The sequence below is a fragment of the Acanthamoeba castellanii genome, assembly GCF_000313135.1.
Source record: "Acanthamoeba castellanii str. Neff unplaced genomic scaffold scf7180000084763, whole genome shotgun sequence".
In the NCBI taxonomy this organism is placed as follows: Eukaryota; Discosea; order Longamoebia; family Acanthamoebidae; genus Acanthamoeba; species Acanthamoeba castellanii.
In genome coordinates, this window is record NW_004457323.1 from 552,272 (window position 1) to 573,701 (window position 21,430).

Sequence of the window (21,430 nt, forward strand, 5' to 3'; positions counted from 1 at the left end):
TGAGGAGCATTGAATTAAATTGAATCGAATTGAGAGGAAAAGGGAATGATGAAAGGAGAGATTAAATCAAAAATTGAATGTAAAAGAAAGTTGCAAGCCGTACCAGAAGGCAGGTGGCGAGTGCATAGATGAAGGAGCGGTAGACGAAGGTGCGGCGGCGGTCGTGGCACACGGCCGCGGTCCAGGCGACGTCCATCCACAGGTCCGGCGAGGAGCACGAGCCACGCGAAGCCCTCCCGCACTGATGCCCAGTGCTGGGCCGCGTCCTGCGCGAGAAGCGGCTCCACGACCGTCTTCTGCACCTCCGACCACGTCGCCTGCAAGTCATCGAACTGGGCTGCCATCTTCCACGCCTGACCACGAACTCAATTTCGATATTTATTTATTTATTTTTTCATAATTAAATCTCGCGGTCAGCGCTGGGCGAGGACGTGTGCGATGGAGCGGACCATCACGCCGGGGTCGTTGCCGGGCGTCCACCCACCCGAGACGACCATCACCTGCGCCCCACATCGACAGTGTGAGTGTCTGGCCAGCCCAACCCTACCCTGGTGTGATTGATCATAGGCGTGGGCGCTCACCAAAGGAATGGAGTGCGTGTCGACGGCAAGCCGGAACACGAGCGCGTCCCTGTCCACCACCCAGGCCTCGCCTGCACACACACACACACACACACACACACACACACACACACACACACACACACACACACACACACACACACAGGTCGTTATAGCAAAGAGAGAAAGCGAAAGCGAAAGCGAAATACGAAGGTTGGGGGGAGGGTTGCCTTGCGTGGGGTCGGTGGGAGAGGAGCCGGAGATGTAGAAGACCATGTGTGGTCGGAAGGTGGTGATGGCCTTCTCGACCTCCGTCGCGACCCACTGCAGGTACTCCTCCTTCGGCATGCCCTGTCGCGGCACCCCCAGGCTGGCGCCGCGGACGTGCGCTCTGCTGCGCTTGTGCCCACTACGTAGAGAGAGAATAGGAGAGAGCGCGCGCGTCGTGTCAGTGACCACCAGGCGGCCCAGCCCCCGGCCCAGCGAGTCGTACTTGGGTTGGTCGGTGTGCGAGTCCACCAGGTACACGTTTTCGTCCAGGCCGAAGTCGGCGACAAACCCGTCACCTGCAGCCGTGTGCGTGACGTCAGCTAACATATTTCCATGCATGGTGGAGCGGTGCACGTGCCTTGCGTTGATGTGAGATCGACGATCAAGAATTTGGACACCTTGCCTCGCGATTTGTGTCGTACGTGCTTGATCGCGAGGGACACGTCGTTGAACAGACTGCCTTGGTTGGCCAACAGCAGAGAGTGAAAGCGATTGATTGAGTGAAAGTGGTGCGCAAAACGGTGCCGTCATTGCGCGGGTGCGCGTGGATCACTGCTGTGGCGCTGTACCTTGCGAACCCGAAGAAGCGGAGGCGTGGTGAAAGCCGCCTCCCAGGTTGATTGCCCAACCCCGCTCCAGCGCCACTCGGCTCGCCAGCACCGTACCGCCGACCGCCTCGAGCATGAACCCCGACTGCAGCAATCGATTATAATCAAACAAGACGACACAAGTATGTGTGTCACGTGTGCGGTGTGCGGTGTGTGGCGCCGTGTCGTGTGTTGTGTGTACCACAAAGGTGTGAATGACAAGGGATGGGAAGTAGCGCAGTGTGGGGTTGCCCAAGGCTTCGGCAAGGCGTCGGCTCTGGTTGAGCGACGTGAGGTACTCCTGCGTGTTGTACTCCTTCAGGTCCTCTTTTGTCGGCACCTCTGCGTCGGGTGGGTGTAGGCGAGTGCATCAGTAGACGACCACACCGACACACGACACACACACGACACGACACACGACACACACGACACACACCAGGCATGATGAACTGGTCCGCCTTGATGACGCCCTTCTCGACAAGGCCCTGTGCCAGCTCCCCGTGATACTTGCGGTCCTGCAGGGTCAGCGGGAGCGGCAGCAGCCTAGGCATGCCATGCCGTTAGCGCCTCGTGCAAGGGGGGGGAGGCACCAAGGTGGTGGCTACGTACCGCTCCAGGCCCCACCAGTTCTGGTCATAGTCATCGGAGTAGACCACGGGCCGCTTGTCGTTGCGCAGTCGGTCCAGGCTATAGCAGGGCTCGTCGCCCAGCCCGTTCAGCCATGCTTGGTGTGGGCCAAGAAGTAGACAGTAGAGCAGCTTTTGTGTCAAAAAAAAAGTACAACGACGTTGCGCTACTGCTTCTGGTGAAGAGGTGGTGCGTACCGGACTGGGAGAAGTAGAAGGTGGAGGTGCCTGCGATGGTGAGGGCTAGCAGGCGCACGCCCCACGAGGGACGGAACCGGACCGAACCCACCCCCAGCGGCGGCGGTGGAGGTGGCGACCGGCTCGCAAAGCCCCGCAGGGGGCGCCCCACCCGGCTTGGTGCCAAGCTGGAGCGGCCACTCGTGGTGCCTGCCCACGACAAGATGCCGCCTGAAGCCGTCGAGTGCAGCCTCCCTCCGGCGCCGTGCCCACCTCGTCGCCGCTGCATCACAATAAATCAAAAGAATAAATTCATTTATTGTTCTTTTCAATTTGAATGGCCGAGGACGGGGTGGGGCTTGTAGGGGGCCTCGAGGTAGGTGACCTCGTCGGCGGTGAGCTTGACCTGGACGGCCGCCGCCGCCTCCTCGAGTTGGTAGAGCTTGGTGGCGCCCACGATCGGCGCCGTCACGTTGGGCTTGCTCAGGAGCCACCCAAGCGCTACTTGCGCCGGCTTAGAGAAGAAGAGCGTGTGTGTGAGCTCATCAAGATCACGAAAGTGTGAATGAGTCATCATGCGATGATGATCGAGCAGCTGTCGTCTTCTTGTACCTTGACGTTCTTCTTGTCGGCCACCTCGCTGAGCCGCTCGATGATGTCGAAGTTGTCGTCGACGTCGCTCTTCAGGTACATGTAGTGGGTGGCGCTGTCCTTCACGAAACGATTGGAGGTGTCGGCGCTCTGTAGTAGAAGCAGCGCAACAACAGCGCACAATTCATCAAGATCGACCCACGCGATGGTAGTGAAGAAGAACGAAAGCAGAAGAAGAAGAAGAAGAAGAAGGGACGGAAGGGGCGTACGTCGGCCTTCTTGGAGAAGAGGGCGGCGAGTTCGGCCTGGCTCGGGCGCTTGATCCGCCCGGTAAGCAGACCGCGTGCGAGCGGGCTCCACGGCAGCACGCCCAGGCCCTGATCGGCACAGAATGGAATCATCTCTGCACACGCCCAGGTGGACCGGTCAGTTTAGTGAAGTGACACACACACGCACGCGCGCGCACACACACACACACACACACACACACACACACACACACACACACACACACACACACACACGACACACAACCGCCAGTACGGGAGAATCGTTACCACGCTCCTCTTCGCGGTAGATGAGGTTGTAGTGGTTCTGCATGGACACGAACGGAGTGAAGCCCCTCTTCTGCGCCGCGAACTGTGCCTTGGCCAGCTGCCACGCGAACATCGACGACGCGCCGATGTACCGCACCTTGCCCGACCTGTGTGCCATCAGTGGCCAACGGAGATAGAGATCAGCGTTTGGTCGCACGCTTGTGTGTCGTGTGTCGTGTGTCGTGTGTCGTGTGTCGTGTGTCGTGTGTCGTGTGTCGTGTGTCGTGTGTCGTGTGTCGTGTGTCGTGTGTCGTGTGTCGTGTGTCGTGTGTGTGGTACCGGACGAGGTCGTGCAGTGCCTCCATGGTCTCCTCAATGGGCGTGTGCTTGTCCCACCGGTGGATCTGGTAGAGATCGATGTAGTCCGTTCCGAGGCGCTTCAGCGACCCCTCCACCGCCGACATGATCGCCTTCCTCTGTTGTCGACCACGCAAAGGAGAGAAAAAGCAGAAAAGAAACGGTGGTTTTAGCTGCCCGACCGCGCAAGCACAAGCCAAAGGATAGAGCGGGTACGGAGAGGCCTTGGGTGTTGGGCTTGGCCGGCACGTGGGGGCCGTCCATCCCCAGGAAGCACTTGGTGGCGATCACCACCTCGTCTCGCGAGGGAGCAAAGTCCCGGATGGCGGCGCCCAGGATCTCTTCGCTCGTTCCTGCAGTGCAGCCCAAACAACAAACGCGTAAGCCGGTCACTGCGGAAGACGATTGTAGTGGACAAGCTGTCACAGGGAGAGGGAGAGAAGAGGCCGGGCGTACCGGCGGCGTAGGCGTTGGCGGTGTCGAAGAAGTTGATGCCCAGCTCGAGGGCGCGCTTCACGAAGGGACGAGCCTCCTCTTCGGGCAGCACCCAGTCGGGCCACTTAGCGTCGCCCGTCTGTGGGTCGTTAAGAAATATATTTCTAAATATATAAATATAAATAAACAAAAAATAATGGTTTGCACGTACCTTGCCGTAGGACATCATGCCGAGGCAGATGCGAGACCTGAAGGCCAGTGTTGCCCAACCGTGTGTATTCCATACCGCCGGCGGGAGTCGTGGTGGTGGTGGAGGACATGAGCGGTAGTGTTGTGAGTCCCGTTGTGTGCCCCTGAATTTATGGGTCCACAGCGCAGCTTTTGGCGGTCTATGATTGGCGCTCGTTTTTCTGAAATTCCCTGTCCACTCACAACAAATTCCAACCGCCGCTTTTTTGTGTGGAAAGCCCTTCCTCTGGGGAAATAGTGCCAGTTCGCCGAGTACAGTCACACACCAACTTGCAGCTGTGGTCTTGTAATAATATAGTATATCTACAACATAAAAGAACATCAAAAGAACATATGTGCGTGTCGTGTCATGTCTTGTCGTGTCGTGTGATGACCTCTTCATCTACACGGCCACAGCTTCCAGCTCTAGAGGTCGGCGAGGTAGCCCACCTCCTCGCAGGTCTCGCCCTCCTTCTCGACCAGGGCCGTGTAGACGTCGAAGAAGTTGGTCTCCCGCACCCCTCGGTTCCCGCCGGCGTTCCAGCTGTAGAGCACGCCGCGGTCGTCGAACTTGAAGATCTGGTCGTAGACCAGTATCAGGTCCTCGCCCAACAGCCGCATCGTCACCGTGATGTCCTCCGCGTAGTGCGCACCACAGAGCCGCTTGGACCTTGGCATGAGCGAAAGATGTGATTGAGTTCGTTCGTTCATTCATTCTCTTTTGCTGGTGGTGGTGGTGGTGGTGTTTACAGCCACACAATGACACAAAGACGAGGCGGGTGTACCACTGCTGGAGCACAGGATCCCACCCGACGGTTTCGAACGACGGCGGGTGGAAGGGGACATACGGACCGGCCGTGCTGCATTTGGGCAGAAACGCACGTGTCAGGAGTCGTGCGTGTGTCGTGCGTGTCGTGCGGTGGTGCGCGCGTACCTGGCTGTGGACGAGAGGCTGCCGTCCTTGCTGGGCGGTGAGCTGAGGTCGCGGTTGCTCCTGCTGCCCTGGCCCAGTCGAGTCGCGCCCGAATCCGACTTCTCCTTGGAGGTCCCTCGCACGACCCGCGGCGACAGGAACGACGACAGCGACGCCATGATCGAAGTGTTGGCCGCGCCCGTGGCCGCCATGGCCTTGTCGGCGTCATTGCCCAGGCCGCCGCCCACCAGCTGGGCCGCCGCCCGGGCGTTGCGCTCGCGCTCGATCCACTTGGGCGAGCGCGAGTGCAGGTACTGCACCTTGACCACCGAGAAGCGGCCCGTGGGCGGCGACGCGCAGTCGCGCTTGCGGTCCGCCTCCTCCTCGGCCAGGTCGCGGAACGACGACACGCGCGACGACGTGTGCGATCGCGGCGTGGACGGGGTCGAGGTCGAGTGTGGCGGCGACGGCGCGCGGTTCTGGATCTCGATCCTCCGCGCGGCCGCCGACGACTTGGTTCGCTTTCGCTTCTCTCGCTTGCTCCCCTTCTCCTTCTCCTTTTCCTTGCCCTTTTCCTTCTCTTTCTCCTTGCCTTTCCGCGTCGCCTTGGGGCCGGCCGAGCGCTTCTTGGACGCGCCGTCACTGGACGCCCGCGCTTTAGTGGTACCAGCGCCGCCGCTCGCCTCGCCGAAGGCCTTCGCCCAGTCCTCGTCTTCGTCGCCGTCGGTCCGCTCGCTCTTGCTGTCGTTGCTCTCCTCGCCGACGCCGCCGCCGACCTTCAGGGTCAGGGTGGTCGGCTCCTCCTCCGTCTCGAACCCGTCGCCCCAGTCGTCCTCCTTGTCCTCCTCCCACCGGTCGAGCGACCCCAGGTTGAGCTTCAGCCCCGCGTCGCCGTCCTTCTTCGCGCCCTGCTGCTGCTGCTCCTCCTCCTGGTCGAACTCCTTGCCCCAGTCCTCGTCCTCGCTCTCTTCCGCGGCCTTCTTGTTCTCCTTCGCGGCGCCTCCCTTGGTGCTCCCCGCAGTCGTGACCACCTTGGGCGTCTCGGCCGCAGCCGCGAATTCCTTGTCCCAGTCTTCGTCCTCGTCCTCCTCATTCTCGGTCGAGGCCAGCAACAACTTGCTGGCCTCCTGCGGCTTGTTGCCTTTTTCCTTGCCTTCATCTTCGGCCGCCAGCTCCTTGTCCCAGTCTTCGTCTTCGCTTTCGGCGTCGCTCTCCTTCGCTTTCGTCTTCGCTTTCGTCTTCGCGTTCGACGTCACCGCCGCTTTCGCTTTCTCTGGTCGCTCGTCGCCCTGCTTCTTCGTCTCCTCTTCGGCCGCCAGCTCCTTGTCCCAGTCCTCGTCCTCATCACTCTCCTCCACAACCGCCTTCGCCTTGGCCTCCTTGACGCTCTCGGACATCATCTTGCTGACGGTCGTCTCCGGACTGTTGCCGCCGAACTCCCTGTCCCAGTCTTCCTCGTCCTCCTCCTCGGCCTCCTTGAGGCCGCCCTTCTTGTCGCTCGCGAGCTGGAGCTCCTTGTCCCAGTCCTCGTCGTCGTCGCTCCCCTCCACCACCAGCCCTTCGCCGGGTCCCACCAGCTTGATGTGATTGCCGCCCGACGCATCGTTGCTGCTGTGCTTCTTCTTAGTGTCCTTCGCCAGATCCTTGTCCCAGTCCTCGCCCTCGTCGCTCTCCTCGATCACGAGCTCGCCGTCGGCGCCGAACAGGAGGATGTCGGTGGTGGCCTTCGTAGGCGGCGGCGAGGACTCGGTCGTCGCCGACTTGGCCTTGAGCGTGATCGGCGCCGAGGCCTTCCGCTCCTCCTTCCCGCTGCCGCTTTCGTTGCCGGTCGTCGACGCGTGGGCGCTATGTCGCTGTCCGGCCCCGGTGTTGACGCTGCGTTTGGTAGTCGCCGCCGCGCCACCAAACGGGCCGGCGAGAGTGGACTTGGTGGTCGAGTCGCCGCTCGCGGGCGCCAGATCGCTGCTGGGCCGCCGTATGAGGCTATCGCCGGTGTCGATGCGGCTGGACTTGGAGCCCAGCGAGCGACTGGGCTTGGCCTGGCCGCCGCGGCCCGCGGCCGACCACGAGACCTCCTCGCAGATCACCACCGTGAAGGGGTCGCCGCTCATCATTCGCCGCCGGATGGCGCTCACGCCAGGCTCGCCGATCTTGGGCGGCGGGGCCATGGAGAGCTTGCGCAGGTGCTCGCGCACCCGCTCGTCCACCTCCTGCGGTCGCCGTCGGCCACTGGTCGGCTCCTCGGCCGTCGCTGAGTCGGCCTGGCGCTTGATGGTGCTGGTCAGCAGGCTGGCGCCGCCCACCATCGATCCGGGTCTGGAGACCACCTTCTTGCTGCTGCGCTTCTCCTTCTTGCCCGCCGTGGCGCCCGAGTCGCTGCTCTCCTTAGTGCTCTTCTTGCTTTTCTTGAGCTTCTTGGTGTTGGACTGCTTCTTCTTCTGCTGCTGCTGCTCACCGTCTTTCTTGGGCGGCTGCTGCGTCTCGTCCCTCTTGGCCCTCTCCTTCCTCGCCGAGCCCGATCGCTTCTTGCGCTTCGAGGACTCGCTCTCGCCCTTCTCCCACTCCTCCTTGCCCTCCTCGCCCTTTTCCCGCTCCTCCCTTTCCTTTTCCTTCTTTTTCTTACGCGCCACGGCGCCCTCGGTGAGCGACTTGAGCGCGTCGGGGTTCTTCTCGCGCTCCTTCTCCATCGTCGATACCAGATTCTTGTACCTGGCGATCAGCCCGCCCTTCTTTCGATCGGTCGAGTCCGTCGAGGCCTTCTTGTCGCCGCTCGGCACTGCTTCCTTCGATGGTGCGGCCGCCTCGCTCTTTCCTCCCGTGGCGCCGCCACTGCTGCTCGAGTTGGACAGCTGCGCGGCGCCGTCGCTCAGGACCCGATACAGGACGGCGGTTCCGGTCAGGTCCTGGCCACCCGACGATGACCCACCGGGTCCGTCCGCGCGTTCGCCGACGCTCTTGCGCCGCGTCTTGGTGGTCGGGTCGGATCCCGTCGCGACCGCGACTGCCAGCAGCGCCTCGTCGGCAGCCTGCGCGGCCATGTTCTTCGCGAGCGCCCGATCCCTGTTCTCGCTCGGCTCTGCGTCGATTCGGACCACGACGTCGGGTGCGACGCGGCCGCTCTTCTCGGACGTCCCGTGGTGCGAGGTGCTGCTCTTCGCACCTTCTTCGCCGTCATTTCGTTCCGTGTGATGTTTCGCGGCGGGTTGTTTGTTGTCGCTGACTCCTCCTCCCTCTGCTCTCGCCTTGTCGTTGTCCGGCTCCTTGTCGTCGGTCGTCTTATCGCCGACGCCGTTGCTCGTCGACCCGGCAGAGTGGTGGTCACTCATCGTGCTGCTGCTGCTGCTGGCGGTGGTGGCGGTGGTGCACTGGAAGTCGGGCAGTAGTGTGCGGTTGCGCGATTTCCTGGTCTCTCGGTCTTCCTTGCGCTGCCTCCGTCGTTCCTCGGCGATGCTGCTGCCCGGTTGTTGCTGTTGTTGTTGCAGTTGCTCCTCCTTCTCCTCGCCCGTCGTGTCGTCGCCTGGCGCGTCGGTCGTCGAGCCTGTGCCTCTGATGAGCTGCTCCTCCTGCTCCTCGGAAAGCTGCTGGTGGATGTTGGGATCCGACGAGCTGCGAAACTTGAAGCCGACCGGCGATCGGTTGAAGTCGTTGATGTGCTGCTTGGAGGCGTCCTTGAAGAAGCGGAGGTTGCGCACGAAGCGCGACTTACGTTCGGTCTCGAGCTGGCTGGTCGCGGGGAAGAGGTGCGGTAGCGATCCGGACGCTGTGGAAGAAGAAGAGGAGGAGGAAGAAGAGGGCAACGTTGACTCGGCCGAGGCCGAAGACGCGAGCGAAGAGGAAGACGGCGATCTGTGCGACAGCGACGACGCAGCAGCTGCGGCGCTGGTGGGTCGCGGAGCCGAGTTGGAGAGTGGAGAGGCCTTACGCGCAGGGGGAACGGGTGAAGAGTAAGGCGAGGAGTTTTGAGATGGCGCTGGCGTTGGTGGAGGTGCAGAGGCGGCAAAAGATGGAGCTTGCTTGGGAGTGGGAGTGGTCGTAGGAGCGGAACCGGGATTGGGGGTGGCACGTGAGAGGAAAAATCTGATTTTGTCCTTCACTCCCCCGCTTTCCATCCGCTGGGCACTCGAGGACTTGCTGGATTACAACACCTTCACCAACGTTGTCGCGGTGTGTCCGGTGACTTAGTACTGCACGGCAGACCAAGAATTAATTATTATAATTTAAATATTATAATCCGAGTGATTGGCATTACGTGATCAACAAAGAAGGCCATACATAAATAGCATCCACATTTCAACGCCGAAACTCAGATGCCCCCCCCCAAGTAATCTGGTAATGGTGGTACCTTGGTCGTTGAAATCAGCTTAGAAGTGCTATGCAGGCGGTGCATACGGGCCTAGCGCAGCGTTGATGTTGTTGTTTGTTCTCTCTATGCCAATTGCTTTTGTGTCCTCTCGCCTGAATCAAATCCTGGTGGTCAGGGGAGACAGCTCGTCGACATAAAATGATTTTTGGGCGACAGCACAGACGAGGCGCTGCGGTCGAACCGTTCGGTTGACGCCGCCAAGGTCGCGCAAGGAGGCCAAGACAAGAAGAAGCCAACGGCCACGCCTGCCGCCTTGATCGATGAGGTTGGTGGAGGCAGCTCACTGACCACAGATCGGTAGATTGCGGCAACGGTCTTCGGAAGGTTGTTGGCCAGTGGGCGTGTTCAAGTTTGTTCGCCAGCGCCGATAGGTGCATCGCGGGCGACAAATATCAAATAATTATCTCTCTGCCAATTCTCTGTTCCAAGGCTACACAACAAGAGGAGAACTGACATCGAGCCAGTCAGGAGCATGAGCGGGGCGAAGGAGAAGAAGCAGCGGAGCAAGGAAAAGGCAAAGCCGGAGGAGAAGGAGAAGGAGAAGAAGAGCAACAAGAGTCGAAGCGAGGGCGAGGGCGAAGAGCCGACCAACAAGATCAAGCGGCGGCGCAGCTTCAGGTTGAGCAGAGGCGCCACCAACAAGGAGGTGAACAAGGCCTTCGCCAAAGAGGAGGAGAAAGCGAAGGAGAAGGAGAGCAAGCAGAAGAGGCTCTCCAAGTCCACGTCCGCCATCGCCTCTGCTGCCCTTACCGACCGGCACGTGAAGAGCGACGGCGACGAGCCGGAGAAGGGAGGCGACAAGTCAGGGGGCAGCCGTATCCATCATAAGAAGAAGGCGGGCCAAGAAGAAGGAGAAGTGAGCAAGAAGAAGTCAACGCAAGTTGTCGATAAGGAGCCTGGGTCTTCTTCTTTCGTCACAGCGGCGGACAGCAGCGATAACAAGGACATCATGGAAAAGGACAGGGGGAAGCGGAAGAGTAAATCGGATGACGAATGGGAGAGGGTGAAGCGCCTGATCGACGAGGCAGAAGCGCAGAAGGGGCGGGCAGTGAAGGAGGCCGAGGTCGTGGATGAGGCGGTGGCCTACTACGCCCAGAAAGCGGAAACGCCCAGGAAGGACGGCACGGCCGCATCGAGCTTTGCGCCCGCATCGTCGTCATCTTCATCTTCCAGGAAGCGGTTAACGGTATCCCTCGGCCCTGGCGCCTCGCCTCGGAGCAATGCGATGGGCAGCAACAGAATGAATACGAACGCGCGTCGAGTCTCGAATGAGCTCAACATCAAGGTCCAGCAATTCAACATCGAGAAGGAGGGCGTGTTCAAGAGCTTCAAGTATCAACAGCTGCCACCCCTGCGCGTCAAGCCCCTCTCATCGCAGTCAAATGTGATCGAATTGTTCGGCCCCAGCGATGAGCCGGGAGCCGCGAATCGGGCGGAGATGCTGCCCTCAGGCGACGTCTACTGCCGCGCCATCTCGACCTACCCCTGGGACATGCATGCCTCGGCCCAGGCCGAGAAGGCCGCTGCCGCCGCCGTGGCGGCCGACCCTGCGGGAGGGCTGAACACTAACTGGAGCCAGGTGTTCGAGGGCGTCAACATCGTTTCCTCGGCTGATGGCAAGACCAAGGCCGGAGCCCGACCCAAGGTATCCTTCCTTGTCAGTCTCATCAGCACCACTAGAGTGGTGCAACTCATGCATGCCACTCTTCTTGCAGGTGCCGGTGAACAAGGTCAAGCGCGTGGGCGACCCCATCTGCGACGTCTTTGGCGTTCAGGTCTTCGCCAACCGCACGCTGGTCGCACTTGCCGACGGCTGCAACTGGGGAGAGAAGCCCAAGAAAGGTGAGAATCGAGAGTCCCGGTGTCTTTCCATCGATCGTCTGGTGGAGGGGCGTGCACTGTGCCCCATTCATCCACTCACGCCCACTTGCTTCACGCAACAGCTGCTCAAACGGCGTGTCAGGCCTTCCTGGAACACATGAAGAGCAAGTTCGGCCAGGTGAACGATATCAAGGTCAGTGCGTTTCTCGATTGATTGGCACGTCTTCTTCTTCGGATTCATTCGCTGATCGCAATCGGGCTCTCTCTCGATGAACAGACGGCGGGCCACTACATGCTCCGCGCTCTGGCCCATGCCCACACGCAGATCATGAACACCTGCGCTCGCGACGCCCAGGCCAGCGGCAAAACGATGAAGTGCGTTCCGGCCTCTCCAAAGTGCAAGGCCTGCATCGGCTGACTCTTATTAATCGCTTGCCACTCTACAGGGTGACTGATGGCGGCACCACCACGCTGTTGGGCGGCATCCTTTTGGAGCTGGAGGAGGTACGTGCGCACGCGTGCTCACACTCCATTTTGTTAGGTTGCTCACCGAGTGACAATGTTTTATTGTCGGTGCAGTCCGAAGCGGAGCAGTTGGGCAGCCAGTGGGTGTTCGTCTGCGTGAGCGTGGGCGACTGCAAGGCCTATCTCTACTCCCCGTCCTCCAGGCAGGTCATCGACGTCACTCGCGCGTACGCCCTCCCCCCGTACACGTTCACGCTCGTTTTGCGCAGTCTTACTCACATTCGCGAGCTTCCTCTTGCGTGTGAAGCGGCAATCGCTCGGCCAAGGCGGACATGAGCGATCCTGGTGGCCGGCTGGGACCCACCGTACGGCGCCTCTTTCAGGCCCCTTCTCGCACCTCGCCCCACTCATCTCACCGAGGCCCCACGTTCGCGCAGGTTGGTCGCGGAGGCGACGCCGATTTGCGCAATCTGGGCCTGTACATGGCCCCGTGCGAAGAGGACTCGCTGCTTCTGGTGGTGTCTGACGGCGTACACGACAACCTCGACCCCGAGGTACCCACCGCTCCCCACCCGCTTGATTGGTGGAAAAGATTAGATGATTTAATTAATCTTCTTTTTCCGGGTCCGGCTGACTTTGCCCGCGCTCTGCCTTGTCGTGCACGACAGCACTTGGGCCTCAGCCCCAACGACGTGGGCGTGGACCAGGACAAGTGGGACAGCAACTTCGAGGCCCTCGAGAAGGCGAAGCACCTCTTCCGTTCGAGCTGCCTCATGCAGAAAATTCGCGGCTCCAACGAGGAGGTTCGTCGCTCTTTGCTTGTCCCCCCCCCGCGACGCACCCCAATGTTTTTTGATTTGCTTCTGGTTGAGCGCTAACCGGTGCTCGGGCACCATGTCGCCGCACTGTACCAGGTGCGACCCACGCCTGAGGATGCGGTCAACCGGCTGTTGGATCACTGCAAACACGTCACCCAAAGGTGGGGTCTCCAACGCCTCCGTTGCGGTGCTTGGTTGGTTGGTCGCTAAAACTCACGCCTTGCGGGCTTCTTTTATTGGAACCACCAGGTCGCGTCAGTGGATGATGGCCAATCCGACGAGGCGATTGCCCAATGATCACATCAAGTACGACCATCATCCTCACCCAGCTGGCCCTGTACTGGCTCTCATACGTCCACAACCCTGTACAGCTTCCCCGGCAAGATGGACCACACGAGCTGCATTGCTGTGACCGTGGGCAGGCGGCAGCAGCCCAAGGAGGGCGGAAGCTCCATCATTATGCCGGCCCCCGTCCAAGGTGCGTGCCACACCCATGCATGGTCTCCATTTCTATTCCCCATTTTCCCAATAGCCACCTATATATCTATAGCCTCACCTTCTTGCGCGCGCGCGCGATTGCCTTGCAATCTGGCCGGCATTCGCTGCCGCCTTGTTTTTGGGCTCTGCGCACCAAATCGAATCCACGCAACACACACACACACAACAGATGCGGCCCAGAATGCCAAGAAGCAAGCACACTCCAGTGATGCTGCTGTTGCTGCTGGCTCAGCTAACACGCCCATCACAGTCACCGTGGCACAGAACGAGCAGCAAGTCGCGGTCGTCTGCCGCACGCTCTTGATCAACAACCTTTCGTGCTCGGTGCAGGGCAGGAAGATCGAGTTCACGCTCCGCAACCCCGACGCCACGGCCACCAAGTCGGCGTCGATCGTGCCCTCGGGCTTCCGCGTCGTCGGCGACAACGAGGTCGAGGCCAAGAAGTGGAAGCGCGTCGTGGACCTTCCGTGCCGCGTCGCCCTCGACTCCCAGCAGACCAAGCAGCTCGACGACCACACCATCCTCTTCACCTTCACCAAGGCCCTCTGATTGGTGCCTAGGCCTACTCGCGCCCTTGCCCAGGGTTCATTTTTGCTCGAAACACCCCCCCCCCTCAACCCCATGTACCCGTATACAAACATGAGCTCTACCGCTACTCGTATCAAATCAATGACTCTCCCTCACCTCACTACAACAAATCACTCCTTTGTGATACAAATCCTTCCCTTCTTCAGGACCTGGTGTGCGCCACCATCAGGAGCAGGGACGGGCGCTTGAAAGAAGAAATAGAAAAGAAACATGTAGGGAAAAAAAGGCATTAATACGTGCCAAGCCAGATGGACGCTGGGCAGCTGAAGGGAGAGGGCAATGCGGCCTTCCGTAGACGGGACTATGCGGAAGCGGTGCGGCTCTACTCGCTCGCGCTGGCCCGGCCGACGGCTGACACTGACTCCGCCGACCCCATTGCCGAACAAGCGCTCACCAACAGGTCTCATCCCCCCCCCCCGACTTTCGTCTTCGTTATGTTGACTGTAAGCGGTGCCTTTGTTCTTTTGGCCCACGTTTACGTTTGGAAGGAGTGCGGCGTACGCAGCGTGTGGGATGGCGACCGAGGCGCTGGCCGATGCCGACCGCGCCATCGCCCTCGCGCCACGGCATGTCAAGGTGCGGCGAAGCCGACAGACAACACGCATTACACACACAACAGTGACGACGCACCTGCGACTTGGTGTAGGCCTTGGAGTGCTGATGACCGCCACCACTTGGCTGTGGGTACAGGCCCACTACCGGAGGGGAGCGAGCCTGATGGAGCTGCACCGCTATCGGGAAGCCGTGGAGGCCCTCCAGGCGGCCGAAGCGCTCGAGGCCGCCGACCGCGACATCACTCGTCAGCTCCGCCTCGCGCGCGAGTACCTCGCCCTGGTGAGTACCCACACATGCCCTGGCCCAGGCTTGCGTTGTCTCACCACCGGGCTTACGTTATTGACATGGACCGCTGGTAGGATGAACGCCATCGCGAGGGCCTACCATTCGCGCCTTTCCCGGTCCAGGCCGGCCACCTGCCCACCAAGGGCCGAGCGCTCTTCGCAACACGGTACCTAGCTTCTGTTGTCTCGATGGTCCGTCGTCATTCTGGCGGCTGACCCATCACCGACCGACGGCCACAGGACGCTTCGGCCCGGAGACCTGATCCTGCGTTGCGCCCCCACAGCCGGTACTCGCTCGCCCGCATCAACTTGCACCCCTGCCCGTGGTCTCACCGAAGCTTCTTCTGCTTCTTGCCTGGAATGGCCCAGTGGTGTTGGACGACGAGTGCTTGCTGGAGTACTGCAGCCGTTGCCTTACGCCACTCGGCAGCGTCACGGTGCGCCAAGACTATCGCACACGGCCCTCTGGCCGTTTCCTCATCAGCGCGTGCAGGGCCACGAGGCTCCCCCGTGCGCCGATTGTCAGATGCACGTCCTCTGCCTCTACTGCGCCGCGAACCAGGTACCCACCCTCCTCCCGCTGGCCCGTGTTTGCGCTGCCGCTGGTGACAAAGCAAACTACACACGCGGAAGGAAGCACTTGCGATCCACGCTGGCGAGTGCCGCATGATGCAGACCCTTCTCCAACAGACCAAGAACCAGGGATCCTATCACAGGTAACCCCCGCCATATATATATTTATATAAATATAAACAACTGTGGGTTTATATCAAAGGGACATTCGGTTGGCGATGCGCGCCTTGATCTATCGCGCCCGAGGCCACCAGCGAGAAATCCTGCAGGACCACGAGAGGCCAAGCCCCGAAGCCGAAGGCAGTGACGACGACAACGACGATACGGAAGAGGCGAATGGAGAGATGGAGGGATGGTGGACGCGAGACGCAAGCGAGGCGGCGTTCGACGGTCGGTCGCTGGTGGAGCACCACGACCGACTGGCAGCTGAGGTGCGGGAGGGGTTTCGGCAGCAGGCCCGCAACGTGCGGTGGCTGGCCGCCCATGGACCCGGCCTCGCGCTCCCCGACGCCGACGAGACCGTCGCGCGCCTCTTCGCAGTGGCCCAGGCCAACGCGCTCACCCTCACCGACCCCTCGTCCCTGCGGCCCATCGGTGCGCACTCCCCAGCCCATCAGCCCATCACCCCTTGCCCTCGCCTTGATCTCTCGGAGCTAAATAGACAATCGTTTCAACTCGGATCGCCTCAGGTCAGGGTCTCTACGCCTCGGCAGCGCTGCTCAACCATTCGTGCCTGCCCAACGCCAACTGGTCTGTCGGTTCGTTGCCTCTTCTCTTTTTTCTTCTTCGCTGCGTCGACGCCACAGCCTGACACCCAGGCCGCGGCCCGCACTGGTGTCTGCAGACGGTGAGGGCCGGCTGTGCGTGCGGGCCGTGCGGCCGATCGAGGCGGGCGAAGAGGTGACGGTGGCCTATGTCGACCCCACGCTGCCCTACCACGCCCGTCAGCAGGCGCTGCAGGACCACTTCTTCTTCGCCTGCCGCTGCCTCCAATGCCGGCCGCCGCCTCTCGCCCTCCGGTACTCTTCCTTACTCTTCCTCCTCCCATTCGTTGATGCCACGTCAGCAGCTGTTGCCGCCGCAGTCGATTGGTCTCTCTCTCTGAAAAGCTTGGCCTGTTGGTCGGGTTCAGGGACCACTTCGTGGCGGATGAGCTGATGGTGATGGTCAAGTGCCCCAACACAATGGACGATGACCGCAGCGGCAGCGACAATGACGACGCCGACGACCAACACGAACAGCAGCGGGAGGAGAACGTGAGCATATGCGGGCACGGGATGGTCACCATCGCCGTACGCCCCACGAGCGGCGACACCAACGACGAGTGCGAGGGCCGGCTCGAGTGCGTGGAGTGCGGGTACGAGCTGCCGGGCGACTACGCGCGGTCGGTCGAAGCCCTGGTCAGCGAGCGGGCGCTCGCGCGACTCACACGGCGCGACGAGGCCGCTGATGCTGGCGATACGACTGAGACGGCCGAAACCGAGTACGCGGGGCTGGTGGAGGCGATCGAGGAGGGCATGGGCCTGCTGCACCCGTGCCACCAGTCGCTGCGGACGATGGTCGAGCACCTCCACTTCGCCGCCCACGCGCGGGGCGACGCGCTGATGCAGGTCTACGCCGCGCAGACCCTCGTTCACACATTCCACGCATACCTCCGACATCCGCGGCTCCACCTCCACGTCGCACTCCTCCACCTCCTCTCTGGCCACGCCCTCATCTCGGCCTCTACCATCGGCACCACACCAACTTCATCTTCATCATCATCGTCACCACTTCATCAACTTCATCATCAATCCAGCGCGGCATCGTGGTCGTCAGACGAGTCGCCGCTGCGCCTGGGCGTGCCGTCGGTCTTTGCCGCACGGCTGGGGGCCGAGCGCGAGAACTGGCCCGCGATCGGGACCGAGTACCTGCGCACGGCCCGCCGGCACCTCCGGCTCCTCCTGGGCCGGCGACACTGGCTGCCCCTCGCCGCCGGGCGCTGTCTCAAGGGCCAGTGCCACCGGCGGCAGCCCGCCTCCGCCTCCGCCTGCGCATTGGTCCAGGCCTACATCTGACAGCCAGGCTTCATTGGTGAGGTCCGGACAAGAGAGCCCATGACATGATGATGGACTGATCGCGAGTGTTCAAAGAGAAGCTGACCAGAATTCGATTTGATTGGTCCGACGCGACGGTTGACGGGCGGGGAAAGGAGGTGCCAAGGGCCACAACCAACAACAAAAAAGAAGAACGAACAAGAACGAACACGGGAGAGAGCGTGCAGCCTGAAAGGACGATTGTGCGAGCTGGACCTTCGTTTTCGTTCTTTTGCGGGCACATGGGTGGTCGCCTTCTTCGTTCTTTGTTCGGCCTCGCATTGCTTGCGGGGCTGTTCGCCGTCGCCTCCTCCTCCACGGGTGTCGGCGTGCCCACCACTACCTACAACGACCAAGTACCTCCCTCCCCTCATTACTTTTTTGTATTTGCTTTCCATTTATTTATTTGGTGATTATTCTGTTTTCTTTTATTTATTTATTGTTATTTATATATATATATATTTGGTTTTTTGCAGTTCCCAGGCGGTGTGGAGTCATATCGCGGGCGCCGTGCGGTCGATGAGAGCACCCAGTGCGTGTACGTGGCCTCGCTCAAGACGTCGATGGACTCGGGCAACGTCGGGCTCAAGGGCTCGGTGGTGGCCTACAACGAGAGCGGGCTGGCGGTGGCCACCTTCACCTCCATGCCGCTCGCCGTAGCCGTCGATCCCGTCAGCTACAGCCTCTTCGTCTCCACGCCCGCCAACATCCAGCAGTACCCCATTGCCCCACTCCCGTTCCACTTTCTTTCGCGCCTTCTGACTGAGCCGTGTGTCGTGTGTCGTGTCGTTGGTCGTGTGTCGTGTCGTTGGTCGTGTGCAGATACGACATCAGCGCGAACCTGGCGAGTGGTCAGATGTCGTGTCCGTGCTCCTTTTCCACCCTCTCGGTCGGCGAGAGCGTCATCCAGTTACGTCACACTCCTCCCCTCTAGAGAGGCTGCCATGCGTTCTTCGAAGCCTCGTGACTGACCTGTGCGCGGCGCATTGTTCAAAAATAAATATATAAATAAATAAATAAAATAGGGCGATGGCGGTGGCCCAGACGACCGAGAGGCTGTACTTCGCCACGCACTCCACCGTCTGCTGGCGCCTCATCAGCGGGTCCGAGATCTACTGTCAATCCTACGACACGTCGGGCTACACCTTCAACGAGATCTACATTCCTCCGCGTACTGACCACCCACTCCCACTCCACCCCCTCCTGTGGTCGTTCCCCCTCCTTTTTTTATAGGCTGATTGATCGGTGGGGTGGATGACGGGCGCGGGCGCAGAGGCGGGTCGCATGTTCATCACCATGAACGACGTGCCCAGCGTGTACGTCATTTCCCTGGCGCTGGACAGCACCTACCTCAACCTCGAGGCGGTGTGGACCCCGCTGAACTCCAGCGCGTTCATCGGTGCGAACTACGACACCGCACAACCGTGTGAGTGATCGTTTGTTTATCGAAATTCGTTCAATCACACACACACGACAGGCATTACATCGGGCCGCTCGGGCAACCTGTTCCTGTTGACGACGATGCAGATCGGGCAGCCCTGCGCGGCGATCGAGGTGGATTCAAACAACGGCAACGTGGTGGCGTGCTTTAACCCGCCGCTGGCCAGACGGGCCTTCTTCCAGGCCAACTACGGACTCCTCTACAACAACGCGACCGACCTCTTCTACACCTTCATCGCTTCGGCAAATGCCAACACGACGGGCAACAGCTCCGCTGGGACCTACGACGTACGTCATCGTGCGACTTTAACTCGCCGCACGCTTTAATGCTCACCCTCGAACACACACGCACGCACACGCACACGCACACACACACACACGCACACACAACACGCACAACACGCACGCACGCACACCACAACCGCACGCGCGACACAACAGATCCAGATGTTTGATTTGCAGCCTTCGGCGATGACTCCGGGCCAGCTGGAGAACACGGTGATAAGCTACCTGGTGCTCAACATCAGCTCGCCGGTAGACGGCACGCTCGGGCCGTGCCCGCGCCCGGCCAGCCCGAGTCCGAGCCCGCTGGTCAAGTCCGCCGGCTCGGACGTCAACGCCGTCGCCATTGCCGTGCCGGTGGCGATCGGCTCCACGCTGTTGTTTGTTCTTGCGGCGTTCCTGATCGGCACCGCCTGTTGGGTGATGGGCAAGCGACGGCGCAAGTACTTTGATTCTACGGACGGCGCGGGCGACGGGGACCCCGAAGACCCTGCCGGCGTGGAGATGGACAGCCACAAGTTCACCTTCAGGTAAGTGCCCTCTTTTACCGCCTGTCGGAGCTAAAAGTTGCAGTGGAGCTGAAACTCCGATGACCGGTGTTGGTACGCGCAGGGAGATTGATGGAAAGGACCTGCGGCTGGGCAAACTGCTGGGCGAGGGCGCGTTCGGTAAGGTCTACAAGGGCGAGTACCGGTACGTGGGCCTCAGATTGGCGAGAAGCCGTGGCCTACAGCTACTCACCACTGCTTGTTTACCCGTACGTGAAGAGGGGCGGTGGTGGCGGTGAAGATTTTCGAGGCGCTGCGGCTCGATCAGGCCGACGAGAAGGTGCTCAACGAGCTGCGAACGGAGGCGCAGATGATGGAGCGCCTGTCCAACCACCCCGGCATCGTCAAATTCGTCGGCGCGATCACCCGAGGTTGGCTCCTCCCCCGCTCAGCCCCAGTTCCCCTTTTTCCACCCCTCTGGGCGGCTTTTGTTGTCTCACCACGCCCACGTTGCTGTGTGCCGCACAGGCGACGATGGCGCCAACTTTGCGCTGGTGACGGAGTTCTGTCCGCGCGGCTCTCTCTACGACCTGCTGGTACTTGACCCCCCCACACTCACTGTGGGTCAGTCCTAATCTTACGGCCGTTTCCTCCACGATAGGTGAAGAACAAGAAGAAGCTGCCGCTCATCACGCTCGTGCGCATGGCGCGCGATGCCGCGTCGGGCATTCTCCATCTCCACAAGGTACAGACACCGTCTTCCAGCCACTCGCGCGCTTGGAATGGTGGTGGTGAGAGAGCGGGTGTTCACTGAGATGCGTGTGAAACCAGGAACACATCGTGCACAGAGACATCGCAGCACGCAACATTTTAGTGGGCCAGAACTATGGTGAGCACTCATCACCCCCCCCCCACGGGGGTTCTCACTTATGTTTACACGCTGACGCCGTTGTGTTCTGCCGCGAATTCCGAATGGGCAGAGGTGTATGTCTCGGACTTTGGGCTGGCGCGAGCCCAGGAGGCCGACGGCCAGGTGGCCACCACGAAACAGAACTTTGGTCCCCTCGCCGTACGCGCTAATCCCGCCCTTACCACCTGGACCTGCAATTCATGAATCGCTAAAGGCACCTGGCAATCCGCACAGTGGATGGCGCCAGAGGCTTTGAAGTCCCGCGAGTACTCCGAAGCCACCGACGCCTTCTCGTTCGGTGTACTCCTCTGGTACGACACGACACGACACGACACGACGCACGACACGACACGACACACACGTTTCTAACCTTTTTCGGCTGATGTTGATTTCAAGGGAGATGATGGCGAGAAAGCGACCGTGGGCGGGGGTGGAGCCGGTGCAGATCATCACGTCGGTGACGTCCAACACCCGACTCAGGATTCCCAAGGACTGCGACCCCATCTTCGCCCAGCTCATGAAGATGTGCTGGCGCCAGAACCCCTCGCAACGGTACTCTTGCTGGCTCACGCACCACCGCACACGACACCACCGCACACGCACACGCGCCACCGCACATGCGCTTGGCTCACGTCACTGGGCGTGCGTGTAGGCCGTCGTTTGACAAGGTGGCCGACGTGCTCTCGAAATACTACAAGCAGCTGCACAAGCTGCACGACATTAGCGCCGACGCCTTCGAGATCAGCGATCAGGAGAGCGAGGGCGAATCCGAAGGTATGCGTGCCACGTTGGTCACGCCGCACGTGCGCAGTTCGTTCGTTTGTTCGTTCGTTCGTTTACACATCGTCGACGTGTGCACAGATGAGATGGCGCTCGAGGGTCTGAGCTACGAGGAGTGGCAGATGAAGCGCATCAAGGACGAGGTCAAGTCCTTCATGAAGCAGCTCATCACCGAGGTACTTACCACGAGAGAGCGTGTAGAAGGCATTC

At 60.8% G+C, this 21,430-nt stretch overlaps 7 protein-coding genes across 7 annotated transcripts in view; 4 read left to right on the forward strand and 3 right to left on the reverse strand.

The window, feature by feature from the left end:
- ACA1_246380 (uncharacterized protein) overlaps positions 1 to 344 on the reverse strand; it is a gene marked incomplete at both ends in the record, with an annotated part of 735 nt that extends 391 nt beyond the window's left edge. Inside the window, one exon of the mRNA XM_004335450.1 lies at positions 173 to 344. Within this exon, the coding sequence (XP_004335498.1) occupies positions 173 to 344 (172 nt within the window). The remainder of the gene's footprint in view (positions 1 to 172) is intronic.
- Positions 345 to 413: 69 nt separating this feature from the next.
- Positions 414 to 4,365, reverse strand: ACA1_246490 (oxidoreductase, aldo/keto reductase superfamily protein; the record flags this gene model as incomplete). The annotated part of the gene is made up of 17 exons (XM_004335451.1): positions 414 to 500; positions 582 to 652; positions 770 to 969; positions 1,054 to 1,126; positions 1,400 to 1,523; positions 1,620 to 1,759; positions 1,854 to 1,960; positions 2,027 to 2,141; positions 2,242 to 2,503; positions 2,570 to 2,734; positions 2,833 to 2,961; positions 3,081 to 3,214; positions 3,369 to 3,514; positions 3,687 to 3,823; positions 3,921 to 4,057; positions 4,161 to 4,278; positions 4,351 to 4,365. The coding sequence occupies 17 exons, from the start codon at positions 4,363 to 4,365 to the stop codon at positions 414 to 416; spliced, it is 2,160 nt and encodes a 719-aa protein (XP_004335499.1).
- Positions 4,366 to 4,793: 428 nt separating this feature from the next.
- Positions 4,794 to 9,389, reverse strand: ACA1_246500 (uncharacterized protein; the record flags this gene model as incomplete). Its single annotated transcript, XM_004335452.1, has 3 exons — positions 4,794 to 5,037; positions 5,302 to 9,040; positions 9,344 to 9,389. 3 exons carry the CDS (start codon positions 9,387 to 9,389, stop codon positions 4,794 to 4,796), a joined length of 4,029 nt encoding a protein of 1,342 aa, XP_004335500.1.
- A 726-nt stretch (positions 9,390 to 10,115) lies between these two features.
- ACA1_246510 (protein phosphatase 2c-related protein) lies at positions 10,116 to 13,794 on the forward strand (the record flags this gene model as incomplete). Its single annotated transcript, XM_004335453.1, has 13 exons — positions 10,116 to 11,288; positions 11,419 to 11,485; positions 11,587 to 11,657; positions 11,742 to 11,839; positions 11,911 to 11,968; positions 12,044 to 12,156; positions 12,237 to 12,294; positions 12,367 to 12,483; positions 12,598 to 12,732; positions 12,844 to 12,908; positions 12,997 to 13,053; positions 13,119 to 13,225; positions 13,478 to 13,794. 13 exons carry the CDS (start codon positions 10,116 to 10,118, stop codon positions 13,792 to 13,794), a joined length of 2,436 nt encoding a protein of 811 aa, XP_004335501.1.
- A 287-nt stretch (positions 13,795 to 14,081) lies between these two features.
- ACA1_246520 (tetratricopeptide repeat domain containing protein) lies at positions 14,082 to 17,302 on the forward strand (the record flags this gene model as incomplete). The annotated part of the gene is made up of 12 exons (XM_004335454.1): positions 14,082 to 14,283; positions 14,339 to 14,409; positions 14,524 to 14,667; positions 14,796 to 14,839; positions 14,913 to 14,959; positions 15,042 to 15,109; positions 15,166 to 15,234; positions 15,348 to 15,388; positions 15,448 to 15,839; positions 15,935 to 16,003; positions 16,090 to 16,264; positions 16,330 to 17,302. 12 exons carry the CDS (start codon positions 14,082 to 14,084, stop codon positions 17,300 to 17,302), a joined length of 2,295 nt encoding a protein of 764 aa, XP_004335502.1.
- Positions 17,303 to 17,562: 260 nt separating this feature from the next.
- ACA1_246530 (uncharacterized protein) lies at positions 17,563 to 18,254 on the forward strand (the record flags this gene model as incomplete). The annotated part of the gene is made up of 3 exons (XM_004335455.1): positions 17,563 to 17,676; positions 17,797 to 18,035; positions 18,143 to 18,254. The coding sequence occupies 3 exons, from the start codon at positions 17,563 to 17,565 to the stop codon at positions 18,252 to 18,254; spliced, it is 465 nt and encodes a 154-aa protein (XP_004335503.1).
- A 95-nt stretch (positions 18,255 to 18,349) lies between these two features.
- ACA1_246540 (thioredoxin, putative) overlaps positions 18,350 to 21,430 on the forward strand; it is a gene marked incomplete at both ends in the record, with an annotated part of 3,604 nt that continues 523 nt past the window's right edge. Inside the window, 14 exons of the mRNA XM_004335456.1 lie at positions 18,350 to 18,491; positions 18,594 to 18,719; positions 18,798 to 19,048; positions 19,223 to 19,572; positions 19,655 to 19,735; positions 19,810 to 19,961; positions 20,059 to 20,126; positions 20,192 to 20,275; positions 20,362 to 20,419; positions 20,511 to 20,599; positions 20,675 to 20,751; positions 20,837 to 20,992; positions 21,093 to 21,214; positions 21,302 to 21,396. Of these exons, the coding sequence (XP_004335504.1) occupies positions 18,350 to 18,491; positions 18,594 to 18,719; positions 18,798 to 19,048; positions 19,223 to 19,572; positions 19,655 to 19,735; positions 19,810 to 19,961; positions 20,059 to 20,126; positions 20,192 to 20,275; positions 20,362 to 20,419; positions 20,511 to 20,599; positions 20,675 to 20,751; positions 20,837 to 20,992; positions 21,093 to 21,214; positions 21,302 to 21,396 (1,851 nt within the window). The remainder of the gene's footprint in view (positions 18,492 to 18,593; positions 18,720 to 18,797; positions 19,049 to 19,222; positions 19,573 to 19,654; positions 19,736 to 19,809; positions 19,962 to 20,058; positions 20,127 to 20,191; positions 20,276 to 20,361; positions 20,420 to 20,510; positions 20,600 to 20,674; positions 20,752 to 20,836; positions 20,993 to 21,092; positions 21,215 to 21,301; positions 21,397 to 21,430) is intronic.